The sequence below is a fragment of the Brienomyrus brachyistius genome, chromosome 8 (assembly GCF_023856365.1).
Source record: "Brienomyrus brachyistius isolate T26 chromosome 8, BBRACH_0.4, whole genome shotgun sequence".
In the NCBI taxonomy this organism is placed as follows: domain Eukaryota; kingdom Metazoa; phylum Chordata; class Actinopteri; order Osteoglossiformes; family Mormyridae; genus Brienomyrus; species Brienomyrus brachyistius.
Genome location: NC_064540.1, coordinates 14,448,683 through 14,468,020, shown reverse-complemented (window position 1 = coordinate 14,468,020; position 19,338 = coordinate 14,448,683). Strand labels below are relative to the sequence as shown.

The window sequence follows — 19,338 nt, the reverse complement described above, 5'->3', positions numbered from 1 at the left end:
GCCAGAGAGTGCCCCGTCTCGGGGAGGTGCCAAGCATTTCAGTGTCTCGACAGAGAGTGCCCCGTCTCGGGCAGGTGCCAAGGATTTTGGCGTCTTGCCAGAGAGTGCCCCGTCTAGGGGATGTGTCATGTATTTCGGCGTCTCGCCAGAGAGTGTCCCGTATCGAATAGATCCAAAACATTTCGACGTCTCGCCACGGAGTGCCCCATCTCAGGGAGGTGCCATGCATTTCACCATCTCACCAGAGAGTGACTCATCTCATAGAGATCCCAAGCAGTTCAACGTCTCGCCAGAGAGTACCCTGTCTGGGGGAGGTGCCAAGTATTTCACCGTCTCGCCAGACAGTGCCCCATCTTGGGGAGGTGCCAAGGATTTTGGCATCTCGCCAGAGAGTGCTCCGTCTAGGGGAGGTGTCAAGCATTTGGGCATCTCACCAGAGAGTGCCCCGCTTCGGGGAGGTACCAAGGATTTCGACGTCTCGCCCGAGAGTGCCCCGCCTCGGGGAGGTGCCATGCATTTCGGCATCTTGCCATAGGGAGCCCCGTCTCTGGGACGTGCCATGCATGTCAGCATCTCGCCAGAGAGTGATGTATCTCATGGAGAACCCAAGGAGTTCGACATCTCGCCAGAGAGTGCCTCGTCTTGAGGAGATGAAAAGCATTTCATGGTCTCGCCAGAGAGTGACCCGTCTCGGGGAGATGGCAAGTATTTCGACATCTCGCCATAGAGTTTCCTGTCTCGGGGAGATGACAAGCATTTCGCCATCTCGCCAGAGAGTGACCTTTCTCGGGGAGATGAAAAGCATTTTTCCATCTCGCTAGAGAGTGCCCCATCTGAGGGAGATGGCAAGGATTTCGGCATCTCGCCAGAGAGACCCCGTTTAGGGGAGGTGCCAAGCAGTTTGCCATCTTGCCAGAGAGTGCCCCACCTCGGAGAGGTGCCAAGGATTTCGGCGTCTTGCCAGACAGTGACCCCTCTCGCGGAGATGGCATGCATTTTGGCGTCTCGGGAGAGAGTGCCCCATATTGAATAGATCTGAAAGATTTCAACGTCTTGCCAGAAAGTGCCCCGTCTCGGGGAGCTGCCAAGCATTTTCGCGTCTCGCCAAAGAGTGCTCCGTATCGGAGAGATCCCAAGCATTTTGACATCTCGGCAGAGAGTGACCCATCTCAGGGAGATCCCAAGCAGTTCGATGTATCGCCAGAGAGTGCCCCATCTCAGGGAGATGGCCAGGATTTCGGCATCTTGCCAGAGAGTGCCCCATCTAGGGGAGGTGCCAAGCAGTTCGCCATCTCTCCAGAGAGTACCCCACCTCGGAGAGGTGCCAAGGATTTCGGCGACTTGCCAGACAGTGACCCCTCTCGCGGAGATGGCATGCATTTCGGCGTCTCGGGAGAGAGTGCCCCATATTGAATAGATCCGAAAGATTTCAATGTCTCACCAGGGAGTGATCTGTCTCAGGGAGATGGCAAGTATTTCGGCATCTCGCCAGAAAGTGCCCCGTCTCGGGGAGATGGCAAGGATTTCGGCATCTCGCAAGAGAGTGCCCCGTCTAGGGGAGGTGCCAAGCAGTTCGACGTCTTGCCAGAGAGTGCCCCGTATCGAATAGATCCCAAGCAGTTCGATGTCTCGCCAGACAGTGACCCCTCTCGCGGAGAGGGCATGCATTTCAGCATCTTGGGAGAGAGTGCCCCATATTGAATAGATCCGAAAGATTTCAACGTCTCGCCAGGGAGTGCCCCATTTCGGTGAGGTGCCATGCATTTCAGCATCTTACCATAGGGAGCCCCGTCTCTGGGGTGTGCCATGCATTTCAGCATCTCTTTAGAGAGTGACGCATCTCATGGAGAACCCAAGGAGTTCGACATCTCGCCAGAGAGTGCCCCGTCTTGAGGAGATGACAAGCATTTCATGGTCTCGCCAGAGAGTGACCCGTCTCGGGGAGATGGCAAGTATTTTGGCATCTCGCCAGAGAGTGACTCATCTCATGGAGATCCAAAGCAGTTTGACGTCTCGCCAGAGAGTACCCTGTCTTCGGGGAGGTGCCAAGCATTTCAGCGTCTCGCCAGAGAGTGCCCTGTCTTGGGGAGGTGTCAAGGATTTCGGCGTCTCGCCAGAGAGTGCTCCGCCTAGGGGAGGTGTCAAGGATTTCGGCGTCTTGCCAGACAGTGACCCCTCTCGCGGAGATTGCATGCATTTCGGCGTCTCGGGAGAGAGTGCCCTATATTGAATAGATCCGAAAGATTTCAACGTCTCGCCAGGGAGTGACTTGTCTTGGAGAGATCCCAAGCAGTTCAACGTCTCGCTAGAGTGCCCCGTCTCGGGGAGCTGCCAAGCATTTCGGCGTGTCGTCAAAGAATGCTCCGTATCGGAGAGATCCCAAATAGTTCGATGTATTGCCAGAGAGTGCCAGGTCTCGGGGAGATCCCATGCATTTCGGTGTCTCCCCAGAGAGTGCCCCGTATCAAATAGATCCCAAACATTTCGACGTTTTGCAAGAGAGTGACCCGACTTGGTGAGATCCCAAGCAGTTCGATGTCTCACCAGAGAGTGCTCCGTCTATGGGACATCCCATGCGTTTTGGCGTCTTGCCAGAGAGTGCCCCATATCGAATACATCCCAAACATTTCGACATCTTGCAAGAGAGTGAGCCATCACAGGGTGTTCCCAAGCATTTTGACGTCTCGCCAGAGATTGCCCCGTATGTGAGATATCCCAAGCATCTAAACGTCTCACCAGAGAGTGACTCATCTCGGGGAGATGGAAAGCATTTCATCGTCTTGCCAGAAAGTGCCCCGTCTCGGGGAAATCCCATGTATTTCGACGTATCGCCAGAGAGTGCCCCATCTCGGGGAGTTGACAAGCATTTCAGCGTCTCACCAGAGAGTGACACATCTCGGGGAGATCCTAAGCAGTTCGATATATCGCCAGAGAGTGCCCCGTCTCAGGGAGATGGCAAAGATTTCGGCGTCTCGCCAGAGAGCTCCCCATCCAGGGAAGGTGCCAAGCAGTTCGCCATCTCGCCAGAGAGTACCTCACCTCGGAGAGGTGCCAAGGATTTCGGCGTCTCGCCAGACAGTGACTCCTCTCGCGGAGATGGCATGCATTTCGGCGTCTCGGGAGAGAGTGCCCCATATTGAATAGATCCGAAAGATTTCAATGTCTCGCCAGGGAGTGACTCCTCTCGGGGAGATCCCAAGCAGTTCGACGTCTCGCCAGAAAGCGCCCCGTATCGAATAGATCCCGAACATTTCGACGTCTTGCAAGAAAGTGACCCATCTTGGGGATATCCCAAGCATTTCGGCGTCTCGCCAGAGAGGGCCCCGACTTGGGGAGGTGCCAAGAATTTCGGCGTCTTACCAGAGAGTGCCCCATTTCGAGGAGATCCCAATTATTTCGGTGTCTCACCAGAAAGGGCCCCATCTCATGGAAATGGAAAGCATTTAAACATCTTGCCAGAGAGTGCCCTATATCGGAGATATCTTAAGCATTTCGTCATCTCACCAGAGAGTGACCCCTCTCGCGGAGATGACATGCATTTCAGAGTCCTGTTAGAGAGTGCCCCATATTGAATAGATCCCAAACATTTTGGTGGCTTGCCAGAGAGTTCCCCGTCTCACGGAGGTGCCGAGCATTTTGGCCCCTCGCCAGAGAGTGCCCCGTCTCGGGGAGGTGCCAAGCATTTCGGTGTCTCGCCAGAGAGTGCCCCGTTTCAGAGAGATCCCAAGCAGTTCGACATCTCACCAGAGAGTGCCCTGTCTCGGGGAGATGGAAAGCATTTTGGCATCTTGCCAGTGAGGGCCCCCTCTTGGGGAGGTGCCAAGCATTTCGGCATCTCACCAGAGAAGACCCCACCTCATGGAGATGCCAAGCATTTCAACGTCTTGACAGAGAGTGACCCGTCACGGGGAGATGGCAAGCATTTCGGCGTGTTGCCAGATTGTGACGTGTCTCAAGGAGATCCCAAGCATTTCGACGTCTTGCCAGAGAGTGCCCTGTCTCGAGGAGGTCCCATGCATTTCGGTATCTCGCCAGAGAGTGACCTGTCTCGGGGAGATCCTAAGCAGTTCGACGTCTCGCCAGAGAGTGATCCGTCTCGGGGAGGTGCCAAGCATTTTGGCATCTCGTCAGCGGGTGCCCCATCTCGGGGAGGTGCCATGCATTTCGGCGTCTCGCCAAAAAATGCCCCATCTCATGGAGATGGCAAGCATTTCGACATCTCACCAGAGAGTGAGCCACCTCAGGGAGGTTCCATGCATTTCGGTGTCTCACCAGAGAGTGCCCCGTCTAGGGGAGGTGCCAAGCATTTCGGTGTCTTGCCAGAGAACGACCCGTCTCGGTGAGATCCCAAACATTTCGACAGAGAGGCAGAGAGGGCCCCATCTCGTGGAGATGGAAAGCATTTCAACATCTTACTAGAGAGTGACCCATATCAGGAAGGTGCCAAGCATTTTGGCGTCTCGCCAGGGAGTGAGCCATCACAGGGCAATCCCAAGCATCTTGACGTCTCGCCAGAGAGTGACCCATCTTGGGCAGATGGAAAGCATTTCAACGTCTTGCCAGAAAGTGCCCCATCTCGGGGAGATCCCATGTATTTCTACGCATCGCCAGAGAGTGCCGTATCTCAGGGAGTTCACAACCATTTCAATGTCTCGCCAGAGAGCGCTCTGTATCGGAGAGATCCGAAGCATTTCGACTTCTCACCAGAGAGTTACTCGTCTCGGAGAGATGGCCAGTATTTTAACGTCTTGCCAGAGAGTGACGCATCTCGGGGAGATCCCAAGTATTTCGGCATCTCCCCAGAGAGTGCCCTGTCTCAGGGAGCTGCCATGCATTTCGGCATTCTGCCAGAGAGTGCCCCATTTTAGAGAGATCCCAAGCATTTCGACGGCTCGCCTAAGAATGCCCGATCTCAGGGAGGTGCCAAGTATTTTGGTGTCTCGCCATTTTTGAGGAGATGGCATGCATTTCAGCATCTTGTCAGAGATTGCCCCATCTCGGGGAGATGGCAAGCATTTCAACGTCTTGTGGGAGAGTTACCCGTCTCAGGGAGATCCCAAGTATTTCTCCATCTCGCTAGAGAGTGCCCTCTCTTGGGGAGATGGCAAGCATTTCGGCGTCTCGCCAGGGAGTGCCCCGTTTTGGAGAGATCCCAAGCATTTCAACGTCTTGCCAAAGAGTGACCCATCTAAGGCAGATCCTAAGCATTTTGGCATCTCGTTAGAGAGTGCCCTGTCTCAGGGAGGTGCCATGCATTTTGGCATCCTGCCAGAGAGTGCCCCGTTTCGGGGTGGTGCCAAGGATTTCTACGTCTCGCTAGAGAGTGCCCCATTTTGGAGAGATCCCAAGCATTTCGACGTCTCGCCAGAGAGTGACTCGTCTCTGGGAAATCTTAAGCATTTCGGCATCTCACCAGAGAGTTCCCCATCTCAGGGAGATCCCAAGAATTTCGGCATCTCGCCAGATAGTGACCCATTTCGGGGAGATCCCAAGCATTTCAACGGCTCGCCAGAGAGTGACCCGTCTCGGGCAGATCCCAAGCATTTCGACGTCTCGCCAGAGAGTGCCCCATATCATGAAGATCCCTAGCCCTATTGTTCCTTAACAGCATCTCTCCTAAGACGTGTGCTTTTAAGCATTAAGACATCCGTGTCATTGCCTTTCAAAAAAACCGTGTACTTCACATCAAGCATGTGAATATTATTATTGTTATTATTATTGTTATTATTATTGCTATTATTATTATTATTATTATTATATAACCTCATCTTCATCTCTGAGAGAATAACAAAGATAAATATTATTTTGGGGGTATTTCAGCATACAATCACTATGTTTTGAATGCCAAAGAAAAATGCCATGTATTTTATGTACACATGACAAGCATTCATTTATCTGCTGTGTATTAAGCTGTTAGTGTTCAATGATTTGCATTCATTACAACCAGAAATTAAATTTATGCTACTTTATTTAAGATACTTATTGGCTGTTACCAAATTAACAGAATACAGACAATTAAAGTGTGATTACGAAGTTCTTGACCCTGGTTTTTGAATCTACAGTACGCTTATCAGGACAGTTTTCTTTTCCTTTAAACTGAATTTTTTGTTTGTTTTCACTAAAAGTAAATACGATTTCCTCCAGAAAATGCTCTTTATGTATCACCACAACTAAATCCAGATTTTTTTATATTTGAATAGAGGAATTAATTGTAAGCTGAATCATCCATGGTCTTCCTTCATACCACTATGCACCCAACCCCACATTATTTTTCTATTGCTTTCACTCGGCAAAGGGCAGGAAACAGCAAATAAGGGAAAGTCACAGCTGAAATATGTTATTTAGGACCACAGTGGTGACGTAATTGTTGGAGTGTAAGGTTTACCGTGGGAGCGTCTGACTACGATTTACGTATAATCAGAAACAACAGTATCCCAACATTCAATCTGACGCGTCAGGCTCAGAATTCATCCATTTAATTTCCTTATAAATCCAACCTCACTGCAACAATTTTACTAGGGAGAGGGGAAGGAGACAGATTAATGGAAGAGGAGATTTATTCCAGCACGATCTGGGCTGCTTTGATTTTTAAGGCCCAATCAGGTTAGGAACTAGGAATAATAACAGTATCCAAATATAAGATTCTCCAATTGACCATCTCAGCAAGAACTGGCTTCACCCCTGCGCTTGTGTTTACGCCCTGGGAATTTCAAGCAAGGCTGGCTTGTTGTGAATCCATGTAGAAACACCAACTGGTTGATGTTCTCATTACTTTCTACAGGAAAACATTTTATTACACCGCCTTGTACTCTAAAAATGATTTGCAGGACGTTATGGGGAAGGGCATGATTGCAGTTTACTTGTAAATAGCTGAATACACATCTGCTGGAAGCTGTCAGTGAGTCTCCCCGCATGATAAAGGCACCGGCATCATATCTCACTTTGTAACACAGTTACGTCTTAGATCCTTTTAATAAAGGATTGCTAAAGCCTCTTATGACTTTATTTATTTTTTTCTAGCATCCCCAAGCAGCCGTCTTTATCTAATCCTTAAGAACAAAACACAGTCGAACCGATTAATTTCACATTGTTATTTCCCTGAAAAAGGAATAGCTTTTTGTTTAAAGCAATTGCTTAAAAAATGCCCGACTGGAACATCTGCACTTACATTCGTGCAGAAAAGACAACGAGGGATGTGTTTCCTCATTTCTGTTGAAACCTTCAGGTTTGGCTCTGTGGGTCAGAACCGTTCGTCGGGCACGATATTCACCCTCACTCTTGTTATACACGTATATCATTAACAAATATGCAAAAATACACCTGTGAAGTTACACAAAAATATATGCCAGCCAAAGCATGAGCCCTAAGGGGCCAAATAAAAGGAGATTTGATTGACTGTCCAAGTCTGTAAACGGAAATGCTAAATCTGGAGATCTACTGCACTCACTTATGGGAAAACACAACAAGTATGACTTGTAGGCCCTGCCGTTTACGGTCAGCGGTGGAGCTGTCCATGCACTGTCATTGGCATTACTATTGACAGATATGGGTCAAACTTCAACTGGCAAAGCTGTTTACGTGGATCTGTAAAACTAAAACCGCTTTGTAGGGTAAGTATTCCGCTACATTTGCAAGGGATGCCGAGAACCTGTCCTACTCAACTCACAGCAGGCCTGGGAAGGTGGTCCTCATTTTTATGTGCTCTGCCTGTAATGGACAACATGGACCATACAGGTTGCACCATGCTCTCGACCCCAGGTCCTCTCACTATTGTCCAGTTTCTATTCACCTTCCTGTTCTGCCAGCATCAAAGACTCACTCCAGCTTCTTTTTGAAAAGGCAAAGTCCATTCAGCAATAACAGTATGAAGAACTTCCTTCGTCTTCTGACACAGGTCAGAAAAATAGTTCTGGTCTGAAAGGAGCCCAGGGTAAAAGTGATAAAAGTGATCCTCTATGCATCGGACACCTAGTGAAAGCGGTAAGCACACGCACATACGGAGACAAGTGAGGGAGGTCACCCAAAGCTTCCCAGAGGCAGGTTTCTCAGCCGTGGGCCATTCTGTGGGACAGGCAAGAGGCAGGAGATCTACCCGGTCAGTGGGACTGAGGGAAGATCATGGATGTAAACGTGGACTGTCAAAATGGCTCAGTCAGGGAATACATTACAGAGCTGATTTCAGGGGGAGGGGGACACCCCCTTTGCTTTGATGTTGCTTATTCTTTCCTTGATTGGCAATTACTCTGCACAAATAACCTTTGATGTACTTTTTGTTCTTACAGTGCTGCCCCTGGCTGCCAAATATGAGAATTTCAATTACAGTTACATTCCTAAATATCAAATTGACCAGTTATGCAAAGACAAATTATGTTTGTTCATAGATCATCTTTGGGTTGAAGACATTTTATTCACTTATCGCCATCAACATACAGGAACGAATAATTATAATTTCTGTCAATGAGCCTTCTAGAGAATGTTTCTAACTGTTGATTTCCCTTGTGATCACTCATCAGCAAAGAACTTATAACTGAGTACTAGCTATGGGTACAGAGGGCTTCTTATGCCTTCAGACATACTGTCACATCTGAACATGTTAAACACACACAAACACACACGCGCGCACGGACACAGACACACATGGGTTTGTAATTATATCTTTGTGGGGACTCTCCATTCATTCCTACGGGGAAAACTCTAATCCCAACATGACAATCTTAACCCTTACCCAGCGCTAACCTTAACCATAAGTAACCAGACAAAATTCGAGACTTTTGGCTTTTTTAGTTTTTTGATTGCATTCACAGATCTTTGTGGGGACCTGAAAAATGGTCCCAACAACATCAAAGTAACAGGTAAATCGTTAGGAACATTTGGTCCCTACAATGTAATATAAATATAACAATCCACACAGACACTTTATATCAGGATAGAGCAGCACATGTGGGGGAGGCGCACAGACACGTTGACACGTTTGAATCTCCCGGTGGTCTCAGCTTCTCGACTCCCCTCCGCAATCAGACCTGGGTGGGACTGCGCCGCGTTAGCGCTAATGTAAAGCCCTGGGACCGGGATCGGCATAACAACATACTGGCCGGCACCACGCCATTGACAAATGCAAATAGTCCATGTCAGATCGTCTCAGCCACTGCCAAATGCAGCGGCCTGGCGAAATCTCCGCTTCCACTAACTACAAGTGCTCAGGCTACCCGTCTTTTTTTCTGTATTGTGACAAAGCCCATTGCCACCTCCTCAGAAATGATAATTATCTTGTCTTTTAACAAAGCGAAAAGGTCCTGTTTACACAAACACACGGGTTCCCCAGAACGTAAAGGCAGCCCACAGAAATATGCATGCAAATTCCCCCAAAGCAAGTTTTCACACGGCCAAACAAGTGTTTTTCCCCAATAGTTTACACTGTCTACATTTGTATGCTAATTTTAATGATATGACAATAAAGGGTAATTTGAGTTCATCTTAATTGTTATTTTTCAGTAAAATATGCATCGGTTGTCATTTGATTCAGAAGAAAATCAGCATTATATTCTGTTAGAATCTTCAATAAACTTTTTTTTTCTTTCTTAATTGTGCAGTTCTAAGAAAAATTGTGTATACAACTGAAAATTTTAAAAGTACTTGTTTAAGCGGGCTGTGGAAAAGGCAAATTCACTTTCCCCATTCGGCAATAACGTCACTAGTACTAGACTTACTTTCACCGTTTGGCGCGTCGGAGTGAAGACCGTAATCCAAAAAAACAGGTTTAACTGGGGAGATTTAACGAGGTGTGTAGTTGTTTCATACGGCGTAGGTGTGAGATAAGCCTACATGTAATGTGTTTCTTCATATTTCCCATCTTGATAACCTCATTAAGAGTTTTTGCACCACATGGTTTGAATTGTATTGTATTCACTTCGTCAATTTATTACCGTACCCCGGTATGCATAAATAATCTCATATTGTGAGAATTCACGAAAAGCACTTTCATTTCGTTGCTACAGAAACCATGTATCTTATATGCATTCGATGTTGAGCATTTTTTAAATACTTAATACTAAGTAGCCTATTTAAATATCCAGTTGTAAAAAGGCTTATGTCCGCTGTTTATCAATATCAATCAAAAAGACGTATTTAGACGTCACACTAGACACTAAAGCACGGACCTGGAAGCTAATTAATTAATTAATTTGCTGGCTTCTAGTTCAAATATACTTTTGATCAATTTTTGCTCCGCGCCTTTTTAGATTAATTCTGGGCCACCTTCAAGTTGAAGATCGTACTTATCGCTCTTTGCATGTGCGCTGCGGATGACCGACTACCGCCAGCAGGTTGCTGTGATCGGCTCTGACTCCGGAGTCACCGTCAACCGGCAGCAAAGACAGACAAGTTCTATTCTTGACTCCTGCAGAGTCAACACTGGAAGCGATGTCATCCACCACTCAATAAGTAAGATTAAATATAAGACACATTCATACTATTTTACCTCAGCAACAAGCATTTAATAAAAAACGAATAAATGATGATGTAAGATTTTAGGCACATTATATTAAGACAAACGATGACAAGCTACAGTCTGATGTGTGACGCGCATTTACTAATCAACCACAATAACTGTTTTATGTCGTTGTCACACACAAAAAACGTTTTATTGAATTACAAAACAATATTTAAGTAAACGATTAATCAATTACCAAACAAACGTCGTGGAGTGTTTAACACCAGCAACCAAAAATCAGGCCTATTCTTTTACAATTAATTCAATTATATGTGTAGCGTTCTATTGCTGGAAAAGATCATTCCAAATCTATTTCAGTTTACGGATTTGTTGCGCTAACAATTAACGTCGAAAACCTCCCACAGAGCGCTTTAGCCGCTACAAGTATTCGTAAATTATGATTTCAATGCTGTAATTGCTGGTTGTTTTTGTTATTATTATTTTTGCGCAAAATAAACTAGGTCCGCCCAAAACTAGAATATATAAAATATGTCAAATATCGGGAAAATGAAAAATGTGAACATTCAGTGCAAAAAATTGTTTAATGAACTTTCAAAAATACGGGATTCTACACATAGTCTAAGCGCCGGGATTTCCCTCATGCCGCCGTAATTTATGAGGGAGTATGAATGGCTGATTAATGCACAGCTCAAAAACAAACAAATGTGCTTGCAAATGTAACACCGTCATCGACATGTTTTACATGTTTGCATTCCTTCTTTGCAAAAGCCACACAAAGGCATATCGTCTCAGTCGATGTAGGAGTTAATTGCGGGACGCGTTAATGCCGAGTAGGATACTGTGCCCTGTCATAGCAATAGGATCAATGTTTATTGTGTGGCCGAGCCGACAATTGTGGTTGAATAAACTCAGGACATTTACATCTGACTGGAATTAGTCTGACATTTTAAAACCTTACAGAGTCCGTAGATTTGCAACTGGAATAAAAAAGAACACTTGCAACTCCATAATTCTTTCTTCTGACTAGTTATATAACGAAAACGGTAACATTGAAAGGATTTCACCTTTGTGGATATATCAGTGGCATTTTTGATATTAGATTTTTACATTTTAAATACACTAAAGCAAATTATATACAATCAAAAAAATGCGAACTGTAATCAGAATCCATTTAAATCGCGCATTCTGTAAAAATACTCAAAGAAGAGTCTAAACAACCGTTTATGTCAGGGCGCATCTTAATGATGTTTTAATCATACAAGAATTCAGACCGTGTGTTTCAGGGTCATTATCTGGCGAACATTCATATTAACTTTCGCCAAATACTCAACTGCATACATTCCACGGAGGGTATAGGGGGTAGCGGTACCGACGGGGCGGCGTGGACTGAAAAAGTTGGAGGAAGTAACGGGAATACGTATGAAGTATTCTAAACTAACAGTGGAATAAATAAAGAAAATTTTAAAGAAGCGCGCAGGACGGAATTGAAAAGTTCACTAAGAATGTTTTTGTAATAATTTGTTGTGAGTCAGGTGAAATCGTCTGCAAACAAATGAATTCAAGCTACCCCAAATAAAGGAAGACGAGAGGGCGACTGGTCATTGTAACAAGCACACAAAATTCTGGATTCCAACAAACTTTTATGCCGCTTTAAAAGGGACTCTTTTCATTGCTTGGTATACCTCTGGGCAGGCGAAGTCTTTTCTTTTCCTTTTAATCCGTCCTTTTATTTCAGAAAAACACAAAACCAGGTTCCACGCAGTGCTTTAGTGACTAAAAGTGAAAGAGCTGCTTTTCTGGGAGCTCAGCTCCCTGAATCACTCTGCAAAATTGGTTCTTCTGAATAGGCGAAGGAGGAAAAACGTTTAATAGGATCCGAGGGAGGTTCTGCTCCTTAAACAGGTGGAAATTGGACTTTCTCAATTATACAAATACGACATATAAACGAGGATGGAAAACCTATTTTCATCTCCAGGGATTAAGAACTCGACATGAAAATTGGAATTAGTTAAACTAGATCACCAAAAAAAAAAAACGTCTTAATTCTTAACTAAGAATGTTTTTTTTAAATATCTGTGACTATGCGAGGATTTTAATTTGGCAGTTTATTTTCAAAAGCGCTTTACACTAAAACAAAGTCTAGAGAAATAAAACTGAAACGTTCTGTTCAAGACCCATTAACCCTAAAATACACTTTGATGTAACTTACAATAGACATAATGAATCCCAGTCTGTGAGTACACTACATTTGTGTTTTTGTTTTAATCAAGTATCTAATAATAACAATAAATAATAATAATAATTATTATTATTATTATTAACATCAACAACAATAATAATTCTAATAATAATAATTCTAATAAAAATAATCATCATATAATCGTAATAATAATAAGCATATGTCCTACATTCACACATATTTATATGCAAAAAGTCGTGAAATCAACCGAAGAAAGGAAATATTAGGCATCGTTTTGTCTAATGAATCATGTCTTTTTCTCGTAAGATTAAACAACCGGTATTTGATGAAATCCAGCACATAGTGAAACGAAGCAGACTTGAGTAGAGATAAATAAATGATAATCTGTAATATCTAAGATGTATACCACCCCCTTGGCCGTGTATAAATGGGCGGTGAGAGAAGGGGCAGGGTTGGTGATGGCGTTCTCTTGTCACCCTGATACAACTGAGTACATGTGATGTTAGCTAAATGCAGGAGACAGCGATCTCGCGCTGATGAGGATGTCCACAAGAAAATGTGAAATGTGACAGCGGAGACACGCAGCCATCCTCCCTCAATACATCTGTCTTCTCTTCAGAAAAGGTAAACTGAAACGCTGATAGTTTGCAATCAGATTTTCAGTTCAGGAGTACTGAATAGGAGTGGACGTAGAGAGGGCTCTTTCTCTTTTTCTAACAAGCTCTGTAATGTCCTGTTAATTTTGTGTGTACTAGTTAATGAGCATTAATCTGGTACCCCTGGATGCTATTGTTCGGGGAATGTCCATTTGAATGTAAATAGGAGACATTGTAAAACCAAGGTGCTTATTAAACTGATGTGTGTCTTGGCTTTTCAGGAATTCAGAAGGAGAGGACAGGGCGCCCAGTCGACTGCTGCTCACACCAAGTTCGGCAAAAAATGGCGAGTTCAGTTCCTTTGGAAACCGTGATGTCCTGCGCGAGGCAGGAGAGCAGGAGCGGAGCCGCGGCGGCCCCGAAGGCGCTGGCCTTCTCCATTGACAGAATCATGTCGAAGAGCTCGGAACCAAAAACCCGCCACGGACTGGATATTTCGGAAGGCAAGAAGATAGTCGGCTTATGCTCACCTGTACCGTGCATGATCCCCATACAGCCTTATAACTACGACCTGCAAACCAAGGCTTTGATGAATTACTCCGAATTCTGGAAGGCTAATTTCAAAGGGACTTTATGTGCATCTGCCACAATGTGCAAAACTAACTGCGGTCTATGCAGTAAATCAGAGCCGGGTTTTAAGCACTCGTTATTACCAGGGACCAGAGTAATCAAGCCCCAAGTCATTCATCAGACGGTGGCAATGCCGACCAACGGCTCTGTTTATTACTTCAACTACTTGGACTCTGGGTATCACGCTGCTGATTTATTCGGTGGACATTTATTTTCTTCAGGCATAACAAACACGAATGCGCAAGCGGCCCTTAGTGCGCATCAGAAATTACTTCTGCTGGAGAATGCTAAACTTGCAGGTGCGACTGCCGACAAGTTCCCCACACCCCAGTACCCGCACAAGGAGCATTTGCCTGGACAACTGGACCAGATTGTGAAGGAAAATCACAACCTGACAACGGAGAAAAACGGCGTGAAAACGCATAACAAACAGAGTAACGCCGCAGCAGACGGAAAACCCAAACACTTCACCTGTGAAGTGTGTGGGAAGGTAAAGCAACTATCCGCTGCAGCGAATAAAACGAGTGAAATGATAAATATCGCTCCTGTGTAAAGAACAAATTAATTGTAACAGTAGCACAATGTAACATACAGAAACGGAATTAATATAGAAGAGCTTCTAAAGTATCCAACTTGTTGCAATTCTATATCAAATATATATTTGTGGATGTAGGATACCTCAAAATTTCATAAGAAAACAATCAACTCGTATCTGTAACCCGAATATCTGCATAACTCTCACTCTTTTTTCAGGTGTTCAATGCGCATTATAACTTAACCCGTCACATGCCGGTGCACACAGGCGCGAGACCATTTGTCTGCAAGGTGTGTGGGAAGGGCTTCCGTCAAGCCAGCACGTTGTGCAGACACAAAATTATTCATACGCAGGTAAGAAATGTCTATTATGGTTAAGAAATATATTTAAGGACAACTATGAAGAGATTTACGACTTAACTGGGATCACTGTCATTCTTCGTTTCTCATCTCTTAGGAAAAGCCTCACAAATGCAACCAGTGTGGAAAAGCCTTCAACCGGAGCTCGACCTTAAACACACACATACGTATTCATGCCGGCTACAAACCGTTCGTCTGCGAATTTTGTGGAAAAGGCTTTCACCAAAAGGGTAACTGTCTATTTCTTATATAATGCAGTGTTGTTATAAATATAGGTCTATCGAATTATTGCAAATATAATAATCGTTCAGTTGTATTGTTAATGACATTAAGACAATGAATAACGGTAAAATACTATAAGCCTATCACACGCACGTACACATACACACATTATACACGCATATATATATATATATATATATATATATATATATATATATATATATATATAGTTGCAAGTTAAGCCCACATTGTGACTTTGAAGGGCATTTGCCTATATGTCAATTACACTAACGTCTGCACGAGATTGCTCAGCTTACCATGGGTCAGGAAACAGCCCCTTCCTGTCATTAATTTATAATCCGACAGTTTTAGGTTGTTGTACTTGATTCTGATAAAGTTTGACAACTTCTTGACTTAACCATGAAAAGTAATAATTAGAGAACGATCCCGGGCTAAACTTTTTTGACTTAATTAAATTAATTGTGAACTATTGACCTCAAGAAGGATTTTTAAAACATTGTATTTAATATTTATTCATCCTTTCTATTCTAATATGCTCTCTGTGATTCCAGGTAATTATAAGAACCACAAACTCACACACAGTGGAGAAAAACAATACAAATGTTCTATCTGCAACAAAGCCTTCCACCAGATTTATAACCTGACGTTCCACATGCACACGCACAACGACAAGAAGCCATTCACTTGCGGAACTTGCGGAAAGGGCTTCTGTAGAAACTTTGACTTGAAGAAGCACATACGGAAACTGCACGACAGCAGTTCGTGTTTGTCCACGTCAAATGACACTTCCAGGAAACTCCAAAGCTGAGACGTCTGTTGTTTTCTGTTGGAACTGGACATTTAAATACAAATATATATTGTCTGTTGTAAATAAGCTTCAACGAACGAAAACTGACATTAAATCGACAAGATTCCTAAGGAGGAAATTCAGGTCATCTATTTTTAATTTCATTGGATTGGGTGTTGAGACCAGTTTGTCAATTGTACTGTAAATAATATGAGAAATAAAATGTTATTTAAAGTGTTTTACCATGAACGTATTTTCCTGTTTTGTAATGTAGAACTTGTTCACAGGCAAATATTGTAATAAGTGAATCGTAGGCGTTTTATAATTCAATAAAAAATAAGTTATATGTTTAATGAATGTGTTTGAGAATATTGGGATATTGAAATTCACAAATCCAATTTAAAAGGACATAAGTCTTAATAAAATTTAAAATTGAAGTCTTGATGGAATTTATTTAGCTATAAGCGTGCAACTTTCGAGTAAGTCGTTAGAACCGTACCATTGTAAATGCTGAGAGAAACATTATTTGAAAGAACCTTAATGTTTCGTTAGTTTGATAAATTTGCAAAAACTTTAATTGTGAAAAAAATAACAGATCATATGCTACTGATATATAATTTCTTCAATCAATAACATTCATTTACAGTATTACAGTACTGTATTTCAGAAAACATTTTCCAGGAGACATTTAATAAAGCAAACCAAAAACTGCGGATGCTGTAGAAATATTTTTGCGCCAACCGTATGCTGCATATTACAATTTTCTAATATTTTGGCAGGATAAATTCAGTTTTAAATTGTTTGAATTCTACCACATAAAACCTTTTTTAAAAAAAAAAACAAAAAAAAAATCACATTTCTAAAGTTAACACTAGGCCTAATCCATTAAACCATTAGAAGGGTAAATATATTTCATATTAGTGCTCTTCAAAACTTTCATTTTATAAGGAGTAAAGCACCAACTTTGCGATGCGACCCGTTCGGTCTTGAAAAACGGGAGCATAATGAAAATTGCTCTTAATGTACGGTGGTTTTTTCCAGTGTAATATAACTTACATTAGCGTCATAAAACATCATCAGTAGGTCTGTAGCTATAACTCAAATTATATAATGGATAAATGCAAATCGCAGATCTCTTTTACATTCAGTAAATGGGAGACAGAGTAGCGAATACATTCACTGATCATCAGATTCATATGCAGAAGGTTTAAAGCTGCGTTCGCCATAAGAGAATTACATTTTCTGAATGCAATATTACTATTTAAGGCATTCCTCAAACTGTCTCAAAGAGAATATTCTAACCATAGAAAAGGTACAACTGCAGCGTAAAAATTTTCAACCGATTTTTCCTCGACGCATAGACTAAATAGCTCAGTATTATTGCATTACGTTCTATTTGAACTATTTTTGAACAATACGCGATTATGGCGATGCAATCTTACACTTGACTTCCGTGTAATGACAAAAATTATCAGATAAAACATGGTCTCTTCAAAGCCTATTAAATTAATCAGCTAAACACCCCCAAGGGAAGCTTCACCGTATCAAACTGGCTTCACTGGAATATTAATAATAAAACACTTGGACTACATCAGCTACAGCTTTCCTCATCTCCCCAACTTTAATATAGGATAATGTATTCCGCACACGGCTGCTGGAACAATATTATCCTTGGGCGCTAACAGAAATTCTGATGAGAGACATGCGCGTGCTACCAAATCCCAGTCTCCCAATTACAATGCAATTAGCAATTACGTGCCCAGCCCAGGGAGCGAGTAGACGGCTATTAATGCAATCTGAATGGCCCGTCCACCTTCCTTTCCAGTTAGTGCACATAAATGCTGCTCGAAAGAAAGCAATCCAAACAGGTGGTTTCTTAACATTTTAAAGCAATTTATTCATCTGCACCCCCACTCTGTGAGCATTGTTTTAATGTTATGTTAATGTCAAGTGTTTATGTATTTACCAAGTTGCACAACATCGCAAAGTATTACAAAAACTGTTAGACAAAACAAATAAGCCACTCAGCGTTATAGCACTGGATACTTCCCACGAACTGCGTTTTAATATCTAAAATTACAGACACGTTGTTCAGTCTTAATACTTTTGAACAATATTTTTGTAAAACGGTAGGGCAAAAGATTCTTGATATAGCACAAAATGCAAGCTACTGTTACATATCAACATACATACATACCTTAACCGTAGCCACTTGTAATATTACTCTGCACCTTTTAAACTGCAGTCTACGCGGATCTGCATCCAGCCTTAACTACGCTGCCGTAGCCGACAGGTAATAAGATACTGGAAAAAGTGAGGAATGATTGATACTTTTTCTCGCCAGCATATGCTTTCATACATATCACTTGTTAGTTCTTCAAAACCCACTAGAAAGCGAAGCTTAACTGAGATGAATTCCTTCACAGTTTCAGTACGTATAGAAAGAATATATTGTCTATATGGATACTCCGCAGGGTCATTTTAAAATAAAATCATTCCAGTTTACACAATTTAACAACCGTCTGGTGCAAATAGTAAATAAAATTGATTTTTCAATAAAGTAGGTTAAGATTGTAATTCTCAATAGAGGGTGAAAAGACGTGACACAACTGTTTTTAAATGCCCAATTAAACAGTGTCTACAGTATTACTAGCTTTTTGTGACCCCCGACTTTAGTCCAACAAACCTGGAAAAAACCTCGAGACTATGCATTAAACTCTTACACTTTGCAATACGCCGTAGTTCGGGAATAGCTAGACAAACAGATAAATCTCCTTATTCCAATTTAAGCTAATGTATTTATTTTCTTTCGTCAGTTGAATTGTGATTTGCATCTTAACATTTACGTTTCTTGGGCGAGAAATCGAAGTTTTTTTTAAGCAAGGGGCCTGGATGCTGCGTAACGTGCGAGGCTGAGGCTCCCGTCTTGGTGAATAAAAAGTGCTGCGAAGTAAACAAGCTAAAGGCAGGCGCGTTGCCCTTTTCTCTGCACCTACCTCTTAAACATCTGAGCAACCAGCTTTGCTCCTAGAAACATGTTAATTGACAACGGAGCTCATTACTGCATGCACATGTAAGGCAGCGAGAAAGATTACAAGGACAAAAGCGCATTAATGAACTGTCAACAATCGGGTGTATCTCCACCAGCAGATCACTCAAAAACGAGGCATTTACCCGCGACAAAAGATCGCCTGAGACAGGAAGAAAAGAAGACCTAGACTTTTGTTTAGTCAACTCAATTGATTATAAATGAAAGATTAACGGGGGGAGCTTCAGCATTTTTAAGGGTGAAGAAAAAAAGCCCAATTAAGTCCACCAAATGTTAACTACATCGCTTTCCCCCCGTTTAGCCCAAATGAAATTCTAATTAAACCGTCCCTCACGATCGTTTTGGAAAGCAATTTCTTTCCCTCCTGGAGGAGACGGAGCGAGTTGTATTACTTGTTAGGAGCGTTAGTTCTTGGCACAAAGAGCTCGCAAGGCACATTGTAAAATGCCAAGGGGAAGTTAATGAGCATCAGACCAACTCCTTGGATCT

General features: G+C 43.1%; 1 protein-coding gene across 1 annotated transcript; it reads left to right on the top strand.

The window, feature by feature from the left end:
• The first annotated feature begins 13,151 nt into the window (after positions 1-13,151).
• Positions 13,152-16,093, top strand: fezf2 (FEZ family zinc finger 2). Its single transcript, XM_049023131.1, has 5 exons — positions 13,152-13,274; positions 13,528-14,366; positions 14,630-14,764; positions 14,868-15,000; positions 15,565-16,093. The coding sequence occupies exons 2-5, from the start codon at positions 13,590-13,592 to the stop codon at positions 15,819-15,821; spliced, it is 1,302 nt and encodes a 433-aa protein (XP_048879088.1). The 5' UTR covers positions 13,152-13,274; positions 13,528-13,589; the 3' UTR covers positions 15,822-16,093.
• The last annotated feature ends 3,245 nt before the right edge of the window (positions 16,094-19,338 follow it).